At 32.5% G+C, this 14,976-nt stretch overlaps 1 protein-coding gene across 1 annotated transcript; it reads right to left on the bottom strand.

Annotated features, from left to right (window-relative positions):
- Positions 1 to 221: 221 nt before the first annotated feature.
- exorh (extra-ocular rhodopsin) lies at positions 222 to 14,287 on the bottom strand. Its single transcript, XM_078255332.1, has 5 exons — positions 13,927 to 14,287; positions 13,531 to 13,699; positions 13,158 to 13,323; positions 11,719 to 11,958; positions 222 to 1,015 (listed from the first exon to the last, which is right to left on the bottom strand). The coding sequence occupies exons 1-5, from the start codon at positions 14,285 to 14,287 to the stop codon at positions 887 to 889; spliced, it is 1,065 nt and encodes a 354-aa protein (XP_078111458.1). The 3' UTR covers positions 222 to 886.
- Positions 14,288 to 14,976: the final 689 nt, after the last annotated feature.

Raw genomic sequence — 14,976 nt, forward strand, 5'->3', positions numbered from 1 at the left:
AAAGTTCTCATGAAAACGTATGTTAGGGAAAAGTCATTGAGACGTTTAGCTTTGTTTTTATTGCAGGACACAGAACAACAAGATCATAGCCTTTACACAATGAACACACAATATCCCCATATCTCTTTAATACTCACACTGGCAGTCTGACATTCAACACACACACACACACACACACAAACACACACACGCACACACATACACACACACACACACACACACACACACACACACACACACACACGTACGTACAAGCATCCACTGTCTTGCAGGAGGTGCCATCTCCCTGCAGAGGCTCTTTTCAGGTCCATCTGTTTACACTCATGTCTCAGTCAATGCCAAGAGCAAACTAACAACCCCAGCTTCTTCACCATAAAGAGGAAAGACCAGAGGGCAGCCCCATCTGATGCCTCAAAAATCTTCTGAGATATCTAAACAAATTCATGACTAATTACACAATTACAAGTAATCATAAAATTGATTGTTTAAAGCGCATTTTGGGGATATATAGCTGCAACAATTACTTGAACAAGAGTTTATGTGAATGAAATCATCCGGTTCGGTTTGTTTTCACCTATTATGTGTTTTTGGTAGTGGGGAGCTTGAAATGTGTTCAGTTGGATCATCACACATCACCCCCTTGATGGTGGGTTCAAATCTGTGAAGCCAGCTGAACACTTTCCATGATTAAATGGATTGAAAATACTCATGCTGGCTCATGAGTATATCAGTCCCACTAAAAGTGCAGTTGTGTCGGTGCAGTGAAGACACATGGAGATGTAAGTCAAGAGGATTGGCCAAATGAACATGGTGCTGCTTTGCGGTGGTGGGTCCCTAGGTGTGCAGGGACAGATGGGACATTGAAGGGGGGAGGAGAGGGCACCGGTCAAGCGGGGGCCACCTGGCTGGATGAGACAGACGAAGTCTGAGTTTTGGAGGTGGTAGCGGCGCTGCCCTCATCGTCTCCAAACGGGTTTTTTCCACAGCACACAGTGGTGATCATGCAGTTTCTGAACTGGAGGCCAAAAAGAAGAAGAACATCAGAATCACAGTTATGCCTTTGATCAGTGGTGGAAGAAGTATTCAAATCCTTTAAAGTCAAACTACCAATAAATTAAGTATTCAAAATCCCACTTAAGTAAAAGTACAGAAGTATTATCAGCAAAATGTAAGATAAGATTAGCATGTGTTGATCCCCAGAGGGGAAATTTTGAAATACATACAGATACATTGAAAAAAGAAAAATAGAAATTCAAATTACAAAATTACACAGCAAAATATACTTGGAGTATCAAGACTAAAGGAACTTGTTAGAAATAAAAAGTCATAGTATAGTATGTCATAAAATAAGTCATAGTATAGTATAGCATAAAAAAGTAATAATATAGTATATCGAAAAAAGTCATAGTATAGTATGTTGAAAAAAGTCATAATTTAAGGTACGATTTTCACTTCTGATGGGACTCAAACTCCCAACCTTGGATTCCTAAATCAGTCTTCTTACAGACTGAGCTATATGATCATCAAAGTGTAGTATGTTGAAAAAAGTCATGATTTAAAGTATGATTTTTGCTTCCAATGGGAATCAAACTCCATACCTTGGACTCCCAAACCAATCTTCTTACAGACTGAGCTATACAACTGTCACAATATATTAAGTTGAGAAGAGATAAAAACTCATAGTATAATGTGTTGAAAGAAGTCATAGTATAGTATGTCTAAAAAGTCATAAAAAGTAAGGTGGTCGAAAACATCATAAAAAGTCATAGTATAGTATGTCGAAAAAAATCATAAAAAAGTAATGAAACAGTATGTAAAAAAAGTCATGAAAAGTCATAGTATAGTATGTTGAAAAACGTCATAAAAAAATTCATAGTATAGTATGTCGAAACATTTCATAGTATAGAGTGTCAGAAAAGTGATAAAAAAGTGATAGTATAGTATGTTGAACAAAGTCATAGTATAGTATGTCGTAAAAAAGTCATAGTATATCATGTTGAAAAGACTCATAAAAAAGTAATGGTATGGTTTGTCGCAAAAATTCATAAAAAGTCTGTCTGGGTTAGCTCAGTTGGTAGAGCAGGCACACACATATAGAAGTTTACTCCTCAACGCAGCAGCCATGGGTTTGACTCCGACCTGCAGGCCTTTGCTCCGTGTCATTCTCCCTTTTCATGTCTTCATCTGTCCTGTGGAAATAAAGGCCTAAAAATGCCCCAAAAAACTATCTTTAAAAAAAAGTCATAATATAGTATGTCAAAAAAAGTCATAAAAAGTAATGGTATAGTACGTCGAAAAAAAAGTCATATTATAGTATGTCGAAAAAAGTCATAGTATACTATGTCAAAAAAGTCATAAAAAAGTAATGGTATAGTATGTCGAAAAAAGTCATAAAAAGTCATAGTATAGTATGTTGAAAAATGTCATAGTATAGTTTGTCAAAAAAAGTCATATAAAGTCATAGTATAGTTTTTCGAAAAAGTCATAGTATAGTATGTCAAAAAAGTCATAAAAAAGTCAAAGTATAGTATGTTGAAAAAAGTCATAGTATAGAGTGTTGAAAAAAGTCATAATAAAATCATAGTATAGTATGTTGAATAGGCCAGAAAGAAATACTTCACTTGCACATACATATATACTGGTACTAAACACTTGCACATACATAAATACTTCACTTGCACATACCTATATACTGGTTCTAACCACTTGAACATACAATAAATGCATACTTCAGGTGTGCATACATATATACTTCAGGTGTGCATAAATACATACTTCAGTTGCGCATACATGCATACTTCACTTGCGCATACAGATATGCTTGACTTGCACATACATATATCCTTCACTTGCGCATATATATATACTTCACTTGCAAACGGATGCATAACATGTGTGAGTATGTATGTGTGTGTGTGCTTAAGTATGTATGTATGTGCATGTGGTTGGTGGTTGGGGAGGATGTTGGCACGCATAAACACAGGATTTTCACTCAGGAGGTTGGGGTTCAAGTCCTGTCCAAGACTATAGGTCAATTTGCTGACCTAGTGACCTATTTATTGATTACTTTACTTACTTAACGTTTGTAACAAACCTATTTGTTCCTCCCAAATTTGTGACGTTAACTTGAAGTTTGTACAAGGTGCCAATAACATAAATTAAGAAGTTGAGACAGGTGGAGACAAAATGCATTATGGCAGTCAATAATGCATCTCAGGTAAAGCTGTCTCAGGAGTTATGAGCAAGCAACCAAACAGCTTTACCTGAGCTGCATTATTGACTGCCATAATTAACTACCTTCAACTACCAAGTAACTAGGTCAGCAAGTTTACCAATGGTCTTGAACCTTAAGTTCATAAGTGAAAGTCCTGTGTTTATGCACACTGCCATCCTCCCTGAACACCAAATATATGCAAATACATACATACACACATACATACTTAAGCATACACACATACATACATACTCACACATGTTATGCATGCATGTGCAAGAGAAGTAAATGCGCAAGTGAAGTATGCATGTATGCGCAACTGAAGTATGCATGTATGTGCAAGTGGTTAGTACCAGCATATATGTATGTAAAAGTGAAGAATATTTGTATGTGCAAGTAAAGTATTCAATTCTGGCCTAGGCCATCTAATAAAAAAGTCATAGTTAGTATGTCGAAAAAACCCATGGTATAATATATCGAAAAAAATCATGAAAAAGTAATGGTATAGTATGTCGAAAAAGTCATAAAAAGTTATAGTATACTATGTTGAAAAAAGTAATAGTATAGTATGTCGAAAAAAGTCATAAAAAAGTAATGGTATACTATGTCGAAAAAAGTTATAAAAAGTCATAGTATAGTATGTCGGAAAAACGTCATAAAAAAATCATAGTATAGTATGTTGAAAAAGTCATTAAAAAGTCATAGTATAGTATGTCAAAAAAAAGTCAAACAATGAATGGTATACTATGTCTAAAAAAGTCATAAAAAGTCATAGTATAGTATGTCGAAAAATGTAATTAAAAAGTCACAGTATACTATGTCGAAAAAAATCATTAAAAAGTTATAGTATAGTATGTCGAAAAAAGTCATAAAAAGTCATAGTATAGTATGTCGAAAAAAGTCATAAAAAGTCATAGTATAGTATGTCGAAAAACGTCATAAAAAGTCATAGTGTTGTATGTCGAAAAAAGTCATTAAAAGTCATAGTATTGTATGTCTCAAAAACGTCATAAAAAAGTCATAGTATAGTATGTTGAAAAAGTCATTAAAAAGTCATAGTATAGTATGTCGGAAAAAGTCATAGTATAGTATGTTGGAAAAACGTCATAAAAAGTCATAGTATAGTATGTCGAAAAAGTCATTAAAAAGTAATGGTATACTATGTCAAAAGAAGTAATAGTATAGTATGTCAAAAAAAGTCATAAAAAGTCATAGTATAGTATGTAGAAAAAAGTCATAAAAAAGTCACAGTATAGTATGTCGAAAAAAGTCATAAAAAGTCATAGTATACTATGTCAAAAGAAGTAATAGTATAGTATGTCGAAAAAATCATAAAAAGTCATAGTATAGTATGTCGAAAAACGTCATAAAAAAGTCACAGTATAGTATGTCGAAAAAAGTCATAATATAGTATGTTGGAAAAATGTCATGAAAAAGTCATAGTATAGTATGTTGGAAAAACGTCATAAAAAGTCATAGTATAGTATGTCGAAAAAAGTCATAAAAAAGTAATGGTATACTATGTCGAAAGAAGTAATAGTATAATATGACAAAAAAAGTCATAGTATAGTATGTCGGAAAAAGTCATAAAAAGTCATAGTATAGTATGTCGAAAAAAGTCATAAAAAGTCATAGTATAGTATGTAGAAAAATGTCATAAAAAAGTCATAGTATAGTATGTTGAAAAAAGTCATAAAAAGTCATAGTATAGTATGTTGAAAAAACTCATAAAAAGTCATAGTATACTATGTCAAAAGAAGTAATAGTATAGTATGTCGAAAAAATCATAAAAAGTCATGGTATAGTATGTCAAAAAAATCATTAAAAAGTCATAATATAGTATGTAGAAAAACGTCATAAAAAAGTCACAGTATAGTATGTTGAAAAAAGTCATAGTATAGTATGTTGGAAAAACGTCATGAAAAAGTCATAGTATAGCATGTCGGAGAAAGTCATAGTATAGTATGTCTCAAAAATGTCATAAAAAAGTCATAGTATACTATGTTGAAAGAAGTAATAGTACAGTATGTCGAAAAAAGTCATAAAAAAATCATAGCATAGTATGTCGAAAAAAGTCATAGTATAGTATGTCGTAAAAAAAGTCATAGAATAGTATGTCAAAAAAAAGTCAAAAACTTAATGGTATACTATGTCGAAAAAAGTCATTAAAAGTCATAGTATAGTATGTCGAAAAATATCATAGCATAGTATGTCGGAAAAAAGGTCATGAAAAAGTCATAGTATAGTATGTCGGAAAAAGTCATAGTATAGTATGTCGGAAAAACGTCACAAAAAGTCATAGTATAGTATGTTGAAAAAGTCATTAAAAAGTAATGGTATACTATGTCGAAAGAAGTAATAGTATAGTATGTCAGAAAAACGTCACAAAAAGTCATAGAATAGTATGTTGAAAAAGTCATTAAAAAGTCATAGTATACTATGTTGAAAGAAGTAATAGTATAGTATGTCGAAAAAAGTCATTAAAAAAATCATAACATAGTATGTCGAAAAAAGTCATAGTATAGTATGTCGTAAAAAAAGTCATAGAATAGTATGTCAAAAAAAAGTCAAAAAATTAATGATATACTATGTCGCAAAAAGTCATTAAAAGTCATAGTATAGTATGTCGAAAAAGTTATTAAAAGTAATGGTATACTATGTCGAAAGAAGTAATAGTATAGTATGTCAAAAAAAGTCATAGTTTAAAATATTATTTCCACTCCTGATGGGTATCAAACTCCCAACCTTGGACTACCAAACATTTTCATGCAGACTGAGATATACGATTGTTGTAATATGGTATGTTGTGAAGACGTAAAAAAAGTCATAGTATAGTATGTCGAAGAAAGTCATAAAAAGTCATAGTATACTATGTAGAAAGAAGTAATAGTATAGTATGTCAAAAAAAGTCATAGTATAGTATGTCGGAAAAAGTCATAGTATAGTATGTCGAAAAAAAGTCATAAAAAGTCATAGTATAGTATGTAGAAAAACGTCATAAAAAAGTCATAGTATACTATGTCGAAAAAAGTCATAAAAAGTCATAGTATAGTATGTTGAAAAAAGCCATAAAAAGTCATAGTATACTATGTCAAAAGAAGTAATAGTATAGTATGTCGAAAAAATCATAAAAAGTCATGGTATAGTATGTCAAAAAAGTCATCAAAAAGTCATAAAAAGTCATAGTATAGTATGTCGAAAAACGTCATAAAAAAGTCATAGTATAGTATGTCGAAAAAAGTCATAGTATAGTATGTTGGAAAAACGTCATGAAAAAGTCATAGTATAGTATGTCGGAAAAAGTCATAGTATAGTATGTTGGAAAAACGTCATAAAAAGTCATAGTATTATATGTCGAAAAAGTCATTAAAAAGTAATGGTATACTATGTCAAAAGAAGTAATAGTATAGTATGTCAAAAAAAAGTCATAAAAAGTCATAGAATAGTATGTTGAAAAAGTCATTAAAAAATCATAGCATAGTATGTCAAAAAAAAGTCATAGAATAGTATGTCAAAAAAAGTCAAAAAATTAATGGTATACTATGTCGAAAAAAGTCATTAAAAGTAATGGTATACTATGTCGAAAGAATGTCATAGTATAGTATGTCGGGAAAAAACATCATAAAATGTCATAGTATAGTATGTCGAAAAAGTTATTACAAGTAATGGTATACTATGTCGAAAGAAGTAATAGTATAGTATGTCAAAAAAAGTCATAGTTTAAAATATTATTTCCACTCCTGATGGGTATCAAACTCCCAACCTTGGACTACCAAACATTTTCATGCAGACTGAGATATACGATTGTTGTAATATGGTATGTTGTGAAGACGTAAAAAAAGTTATAGTATAGTATGTTGAATAAAATCATAGTATAGTATATCGAAGAAAGTCATAAAAAAGTCATAGTATAGTATGTCGAAAAAAGCCATAAAAAGTCATGGTATAGTATGTCAAAAAAGTCATCAAAAAGTCATAAAAAGTCATAGTATAGTATGTCGAAAAAAAAGTCATAAAAAGTCATAGTATAGTATGTAGAAAAAACGTCATAAAAAAGTCATAGTATAGTATATTGAAAAAAGTCATAAAAAAGTCATAGTATAGTATGTTGAAAAAGTAATAAAAAGTCATAGTATACTATGTTGAAAGAAGTAATAGTATAGTATGTTGGAAAAACGTCATGAAAAAGTCATAGTATAGTATGTAGAAAAAACGTCATAAAAAAGTCATAGTATAGTATGTTGAAAAAAGTCATAAAAAAGTCATAGTATACTATGTCAAAAGAAGTAATAGTATAGTATGTTGGAAAAAACGTCATGAAAAAGTCATAGTATAGTATGTCGGAAAAAGTCATAGTATAGTATGTCGGAAAAACGTCATAAAAAGTCATAGTATAGTATGTCGAAAAACGTCATTAAAAAGTCATAGTATACTATGTTGAAAGAAGTAAAAAAAAAGTCATGTTGAAAAATGTATGTTGAAAAATGTCATAGTATAGTATGTCAGAAAAAAGGTCATGAAAAAGTCATAGCATAGTATGTCGGAAAAAGTCATAGTATAGTATGTTGGAAAAACGTCATAAAAAGTCATACTATAGTATGTCGAAAAACGTCATAAAAAAGTCACAGTATAGTATGTCGAAAAAGTAATAGTATAGTATGTCAAAAAAAAGTCATAAAAAGTCATAGTATAGTATGTCAAAAAAAGTCATAAAAAGTCATAGTATAGTATGTCGAAAAACGTCATAAAAAGTCATACTATAGTATGTCGAAAAACGTCATAAAAAAGTCACAGTATAGTATGTCGAAAAAAGTCATAGTATAGTATGTCAGAAAAAAGGTCATGAAAAAGTCATAGTATAGTATGTCGGAAAAAGTCATAGTATAGTATGTTGGAAAAACGTCATAAAAAGTCATACTATAGTATGTCGAAAAAAGTAATTAAAAAGTAATGGTATACTATGTCGAAAGAAGTAATAGTATAGTATGTCAAAAAAAGTCATAAAAAGTCATAGAATAGTATGTTGAAAAAGTCATTAAAAAGTCATAGTATACTATGTTGAAAGAAGTAATAGTATAGTATGTCGAAAAAAGTCATAAAAAAATCATAGCATAGTATGTCGAAAGAAGTCATAGTATAGTATGTCGTAAAAATAGTCATAGAATAGTATGTCATAAAAAAGTCAAGAAATTAATGGTATACTATGTCGAAAAAAGTCATAGTATAGTATGTTGAAAAATGTCATAGTATAGTATGTCAGAAAAAAGGTCATGAAAAAGTCATAGCATAGTATGTCGGAAAAAGTCATAGTATAGTATGTCGGATAAACGTCAAAAAATTAATGGTATACTATGTTGAAAAAAGTCAAAAAAAAAGTCATAGTATAGTATGTTGAAAAATGTCATAGTATAGTATGTCAGAAAAAAGGTCATGAAAAAGTCATAGCATAGTATGTCGAAAAAAGTCATAGTATAGTATGTTGAAAAACGTCATAAAAAAAGTCATAGTATAGTATGTTGAAAAAAAGTCATAAAAAAAGTCATAGTATAGTATGTTGAAAAAAGTCATTAAAAAAGTCATAGTATACTATGTCGAAAAGAAGTAATTAGTATAGTATGTCGAAAAAAAGTCATAAAAAAGTCATAGTATAGTATGTCGAAAAGAAGTCATAGTATAGTATGTCGAAAAAAAAGTCATAAAAAAGTCATAGTATAGTATGTCGAAAAAAGTCATAAAAAAGTCATAGTATAGTATGTCGAAAAAAGTCATAAAAAGTCATAGTATACTATGTCGAAAGAAGTAATTAGTTTAGTATGTCGAAAAAAGTCATAAAAAGTCATAATATAGTATTTCAAAAAAGTCATTAAAAAGTCATAGTATACTATGTCGAAAGAAGTAATAGTATAGTACGTCGAAAAAAGTCATAAAAAAAGTCATAGCATAGTATGTCGGAAAAATAATAAAAAGTCATGGTATAGTATGTCAAAAAGTCATCAAAAATCATAGTATACTATGTCAAAAGAAGTAATAGTATAGTTTGTCGAAAAAAGTCATAAAATGTCATAGTAAAGTATGTCGAAAAACGTCATTAAAAAGTCATAGTATAGTATGTCGAAAAAAGTCATAGTATAGTATGTCAAAAAAGTCATAAAAAGTCATAGTATAGTATGTCGAAAAAGAAGTCATAGTATAGTATGTCAAAAAAGTCATTAAAAAGTCATAGTATACTATGTCGAAAGAAGTAATTAGTTTAGTATGTCAAAAAAAGTCATAAAAAAGTCATAGTATAGTATGTCGCAAAAACGTCATAAAAAAGTCATAGTATAGTATGTCGCAAAAACGTCATAAAAAAGTCATAGTATAGTATGTTGAAAAAGGCATTAAAAAGTCATAGTATACTATGTCGAAAGAAGTAATTAGTTTAGTATGTCAAAAAAAGTCATAAAAAGTCATAATGTAGTAAGTCGAAAGAAGTCATAGTATAGTATGTCGCAAAAACGTCATAAAAAAGTCAAAGTATAGTTTGTCGAAAAAGGCATTGAAAAGTCATAGTATACTATGTCGAAAAAAGTCATAAAATAGTATATCGGAAAAACGTCATAAAAAAGTCATAGTATGTCAAAAAAAGACATAGTTGAGCATATTATTTTTGCTCCTGATGGAAATCAAACTCACAACCATGGATTCCCACACCAGTCTTCTTACAGACTGAGCTATATGATTGTTGTAACATAGTATGTTGAGAAGAGATAAAAAAAAGTCACAGTGTAGAATGTTGAAAGAAGTAATAGTATAGAATGTCGACAAAAGTCATAAAAAGTCATGATATAGTATGTCGAATAACGTCATAGTATAGTATGTCGCAAAAACGTCATAGTATAGTATGTCGAAAAAAGTCATACTATAGTATGTCCAAAAAAGTCACAGTTTAGAATATTATTTTCACTCCTGATGGGTGACCAGTCTTCTTACAGACAAATGATTGTTGCATTATATTCCATTGAGAAGACATAAAAACATCACAGTATAGTATGTTGAAAGAAGTAATAGTATAGAATGTCGAAAAAAGTCATAAAAAGTCATCGTATAGTATGTTGAATAAAGTCATAGTATAGTATGTTAAAAAAAAGTCATAATTTAATTCATGATTTGCGCTTCTGTGGGAATCAATTTCCCAACCTTGAACTCCGGAACCAGTTTTCTTAAAAAATTGAGCTATACAATTCTCATAGTATACTATGTTAAAAAAGTCATAAAAAGTCATAGTATCGTAAGTCGTAAAAAAATCATGGTATAGTATGTCGAAAAATGTCATACAAAGTCATAGTATAGTATGTTGAAAAAAATCCTAAAAAGTCATAGTATAGTATGTCAAAAAAAGTCATAAGAAGCCATAGCTTAGTATGTCATTTCCACTCCTGATGGGATTTAAACTCCCAACTTTGGACTTGGTCTTCTACAGACTGAGCTATACAATTGTTGTAATGTAGTATGTTGAGAAGAAAAAGTCACAGTTTAGTATGTTGAAAGAAGTAATAGTATAGAATGTTGAAAAAAGTCATAAAAAGTCATAGTATAGTATGTTGAATAAAGTCATAGCATAGTATGTTGAAAAAAGTCATAATGTAATGTATGATTTTTCTTTCTGATGGGAATCAAACTCAAAACTCTGGACTCCTAAACCAGTCTTCTTACAGACAGCTTACTTACAGCTATACAATTGTCATAATATAGTACGTCGAAAAAAATCATAAAAAGTCATATTACCGTATAGTATGTTGAAAAAAGTCATAGTATAGTATGTCGGAAAAACGTCATAAAAAAGTCATAGTGTAGTATGTTGAAAAAGTCATTAAAAAGTCATAGTATACTATGTCAAAAGGAGTAATGGTATAGTATGTCGAAAAAAGTCATAAAAAGTCATGGTATAGTATGTTGAATAAAGTCATAAAAAGGTCATAGTGTAGTATGTCCAAAAAAGTCATAGTATAGCATGTCGGAAAAACTTCATAAAAAATGTATAGTATAGTATGTCGAAAAAGTCATTAAAAAGTCACATTATACTATGTCGAAAGAAGTAATAGAATAGTATGTCAAAAAAAGTCATAAGAAGCCATAATTTAGTATGTTATTTTTGCTCCTGATTAAACTCCCAACCTTGGACTTCTGTATCTTCCCCCTTTCTCACCTTTCATGTCTGAGCTGTCATTTCCATTTTTAGGCAAACATGCCCAATAAAAGTTAAAGTTGCATTGTATAGAATGTCATAAAAAAAGTCTTTTTTTTAAAGTAGTCATAGTATAGTATGTCATAAAAAGTCATAGTATAGTATGTCATAAAATGTCATAGTATAGTATGTCATAAAAATGTCATAGTATAGTATGTCATAAAAATGCACTGTATAAAAATGTCATAGAAATGTCATAAAAATGTCATAGTACAGTATGTCATAAAAATGCATTGTATGTCATAAATTGTTACTATAACTGCCACTGTTCACAGACCTGTCTGTTTAGCAGAATGTAGATGACTGGGTTGTACAGAGCAGCACTCTTGGCGAAGAAAGCCGGAGCAGTCATAAACACTGGTCCAAACTCAGTTCCCTGATTGGCAAAGATGTACCAAGCCACGGTTGCATAGGGCGTCCAGCACACCAGGAAGGAGATCACCATGATGATAACCATACGTGTCACCTCTTTCTCCGCTCTCTGGGTGGTTTCAGACTCTTGCTGCTGGGCCGCAGCCTGATAACACACATATGCAGGTTTTTAACTTATTGAAGTTAAGTGAATCTGTAATCCAAATGTAAACAAAAGGGTAAGCCCATTACCAAAATTGATAAACACAAGATGAGACTACCGAACTGACAGGTCTTTTAATAAATGGACTAACACTAGAAAACAAAAAGTTAAATCTACAGTAAGTTAGTTGGGTTTTCTCATGCTGTTCATCTGTAATGGTTTCAAACACATCAGTAAAACAACAGCACATTTTTATTAAGTCTCCATAATTATTTATGCAAATTTAAATATCTGTAATTTATGTGTGAAATTGCAAATTGAGCCTTAAAGAACAGAAAGGCTGGTGCTTTATCATATTGGAACATGCTTTTTTGGGCAATTGGGGGCAGCGGAAACAAGTTGTGAACTTAAGTCCAATATTCACTCTCTTTTAGCTGTTTTTGGTCTCTACTAGCCAAACTTTTGGATTACAAAGGTAACTGTTACCTCTGTATGCTAATACATGAGAGCCACAAACTGCGGCTAGGTCTCCACCAACTATTAACGGAAATATCTGGCTCTTTAGCGTCTAAATGTTCCACTATGTTCGCCAGCAAGTCACTAACTTTGTCTTTCTACCATTCGGTGCTGAGCAGGTAACATACATTAGGTTTTTGGGGCTTTTTCTCACAAAAAAATCGCTGCCTGCTGCAGCAGAAAACGGCGTGATGAGAGTGGTGAGAGTGAACCAAAACAGTAAAGTGGAGCTGCAGATTCAGGTTAATTCTCTGTAGGTTCATCAGGACGAGCGAACCCCTTAACATTTTTTTCACATTGTCATTTATTTGTCAATATAAAAATATAAATTAGAGCCTCTTTAGCTGAAGAATTTCAGCATTATTTATTTTTTAACTATTAATGACTGCTAATACATTATTAATGTTGTTAAACTATTATTAATGAGGGCATCAGGACGACACTGTGCAGGCAGACTGCCCTTCAGCTAGAGGAGTTGGGTATAAGCTGCCATGTTGGCAATGATCTGCCCTCCTGAAGTGTCCTTGAGCCACTAAAATCCCTCACATCGCTAGAGACTCCGCTCTGTGATGCTACTAACCTCCCCGTGGAGGGTAAAAAGGTAAAAAGAAAAGCATTTCTCGACAAGAATAAACAAAGTATCACATCCTTATTATTAATATTTTGTCTGGCAAGGGGGTTCTTACCGCTCGCACAGTGCAGAGTAGGCGACTATAGCAGAAGAAAATGATAATAAGGGGGATAAGGAAATGGAGGACAAACATATAGATGACAAATGAGGTGTTGTGGATCTCAGGCTTAGGAGTGTAGTAGTCAATCCCACAGGAGCACTGCATTCCCTCTGGGATGTACCTGCATCCACACACATAATAATAGTTGAACATTTTCCATCAACACCAGCACACACACAGTATTTGATACTATATGTGTCTTTGAGTAAGTGTGCTGCATGTAAATAAAGGTAATCTCTGATGTGCTTTAGTGTGCAAACGATGAGTAAAATATCTGTATGGTTTTAAAGCCTGGCAAGCCCAGTCAAGACATTGAAACAAACAGTACCGGGACCATCCGAGCAGAGGGGGAACAGCACAAGTCAGGGCCATGGTCCATGTAAATGCCAGCCCAGCGATGGCATGTTTCTCCCCAAAGCGGAAGTTGGTCATTGGCTTACAGACTACAATGTAGCGCTCAATAGCCAAAACCACCAGAGACCAGAGAGCAATCTCCCCTGAGACAGTAAATAAAGTAGGTGTAAATTTAAATACAGCACACATTTACTTGATATTATGGTTATATAGACACAGTATTTTAGATTTCAAGTATTCACACTCCAGCAAATATTCTCAAAACTGTATGTTTTAGAATTTTGTCAATTTGAAAGTGACACAAAATCTAAATGAAAGCATTTTACACACAAAGTACATTTACAAACAATTTCTCATCCCCATCTCTTACCTCCTAAGGTGGCAAAGAATCCCTCAATGTTGCAGCCGGTGACCCCCAAGACAAAGTATCCATGCAGGGCTGTGTAGAGAGTGACTGTGAATCCCCCATTGACCATGAAGAGGTCGGCCACCGCCAGGTTGAGCAGGACATAGTTCAGAGACGTCCTCAGCTTTTTGTTTTTGATGGTGACATAGAGTGTGAGAAAGTTGATGGGGAAGGCAGTAATGATGAGGAACAGCATGTACGCAGCCAGAAGAGAGTACTTCCAGGGTTCAGCCAGGTAGTACTGAGGGTGCTCAAATGGGCTGCGAACCAACCCAGTCTTGTTAGACATGGGGACATAAAAGTTGGGTCCTTCTGTGCCATTCATGGCTGCAGTTGGTGATGTTTTTTCTTCCTCTGAGACTTTAACACTGGATGTAACAGTCTGTGCCTCTTCTGAAAATAAAATACTGTGAGGGAGTCTTGTAGTGCAGCCGTAGTGCAAATGGGGGAGAAAGGACGGCTGAATCTTACGTGCTCTGCAGCCCCCTTACTTGATGCAGCACCTTTTAACAAGCAGATCGGATTAGGGACTTGCATGGAGCAGAGATGGAATTAAGACACTCAATTTCAGTCTCCCTCTCTCTCACATTCCCCCCACACAAAGCACTACAGGAGAAAACTCCAGAAATAGCTATGTGGTATGTTCATTTTCAAAATTAGAGATGGCAAAGATAGAACCAGCCTATTTGTGATCTAAACTGTTCAGAGTGAACAGACTACAAATGAAATTTCTTGAGCAATCAAATTTATTTGCATCTGTGAAAGCCTAATCTGTGAGCCCTTGGGAATCAATACATTATCTATCTATCTATCTATCTAATCCCTAACCACTGTACAATGCAGAGCTCAACTCATAGCCTTAAGTGTAATCAGAGTCAGTGGGGCAGAGCCCTCATAGCATGCACTCTCACTCCAGCGCTTTTTTTTTAGACACACAAACCTAAAGTTCAATCTGAAAGAGTAAGAAGTTCATATATTACTCTGTCTCTGTAACATCATTAAGAAAACCCACTG

This window comes from Sander vitreus, chromosome 7 (genome assembly GCF_031162955.1).
Source record: "Sander vitreus isolate 19-12246 chromosome 7, sanVit1, whole genome shotgun sequence".
NCBI lineage: Eukaryota > Metazoa > Chordata > Actinopteri > Perciformes > Percidae > Sander > Sander vitreus.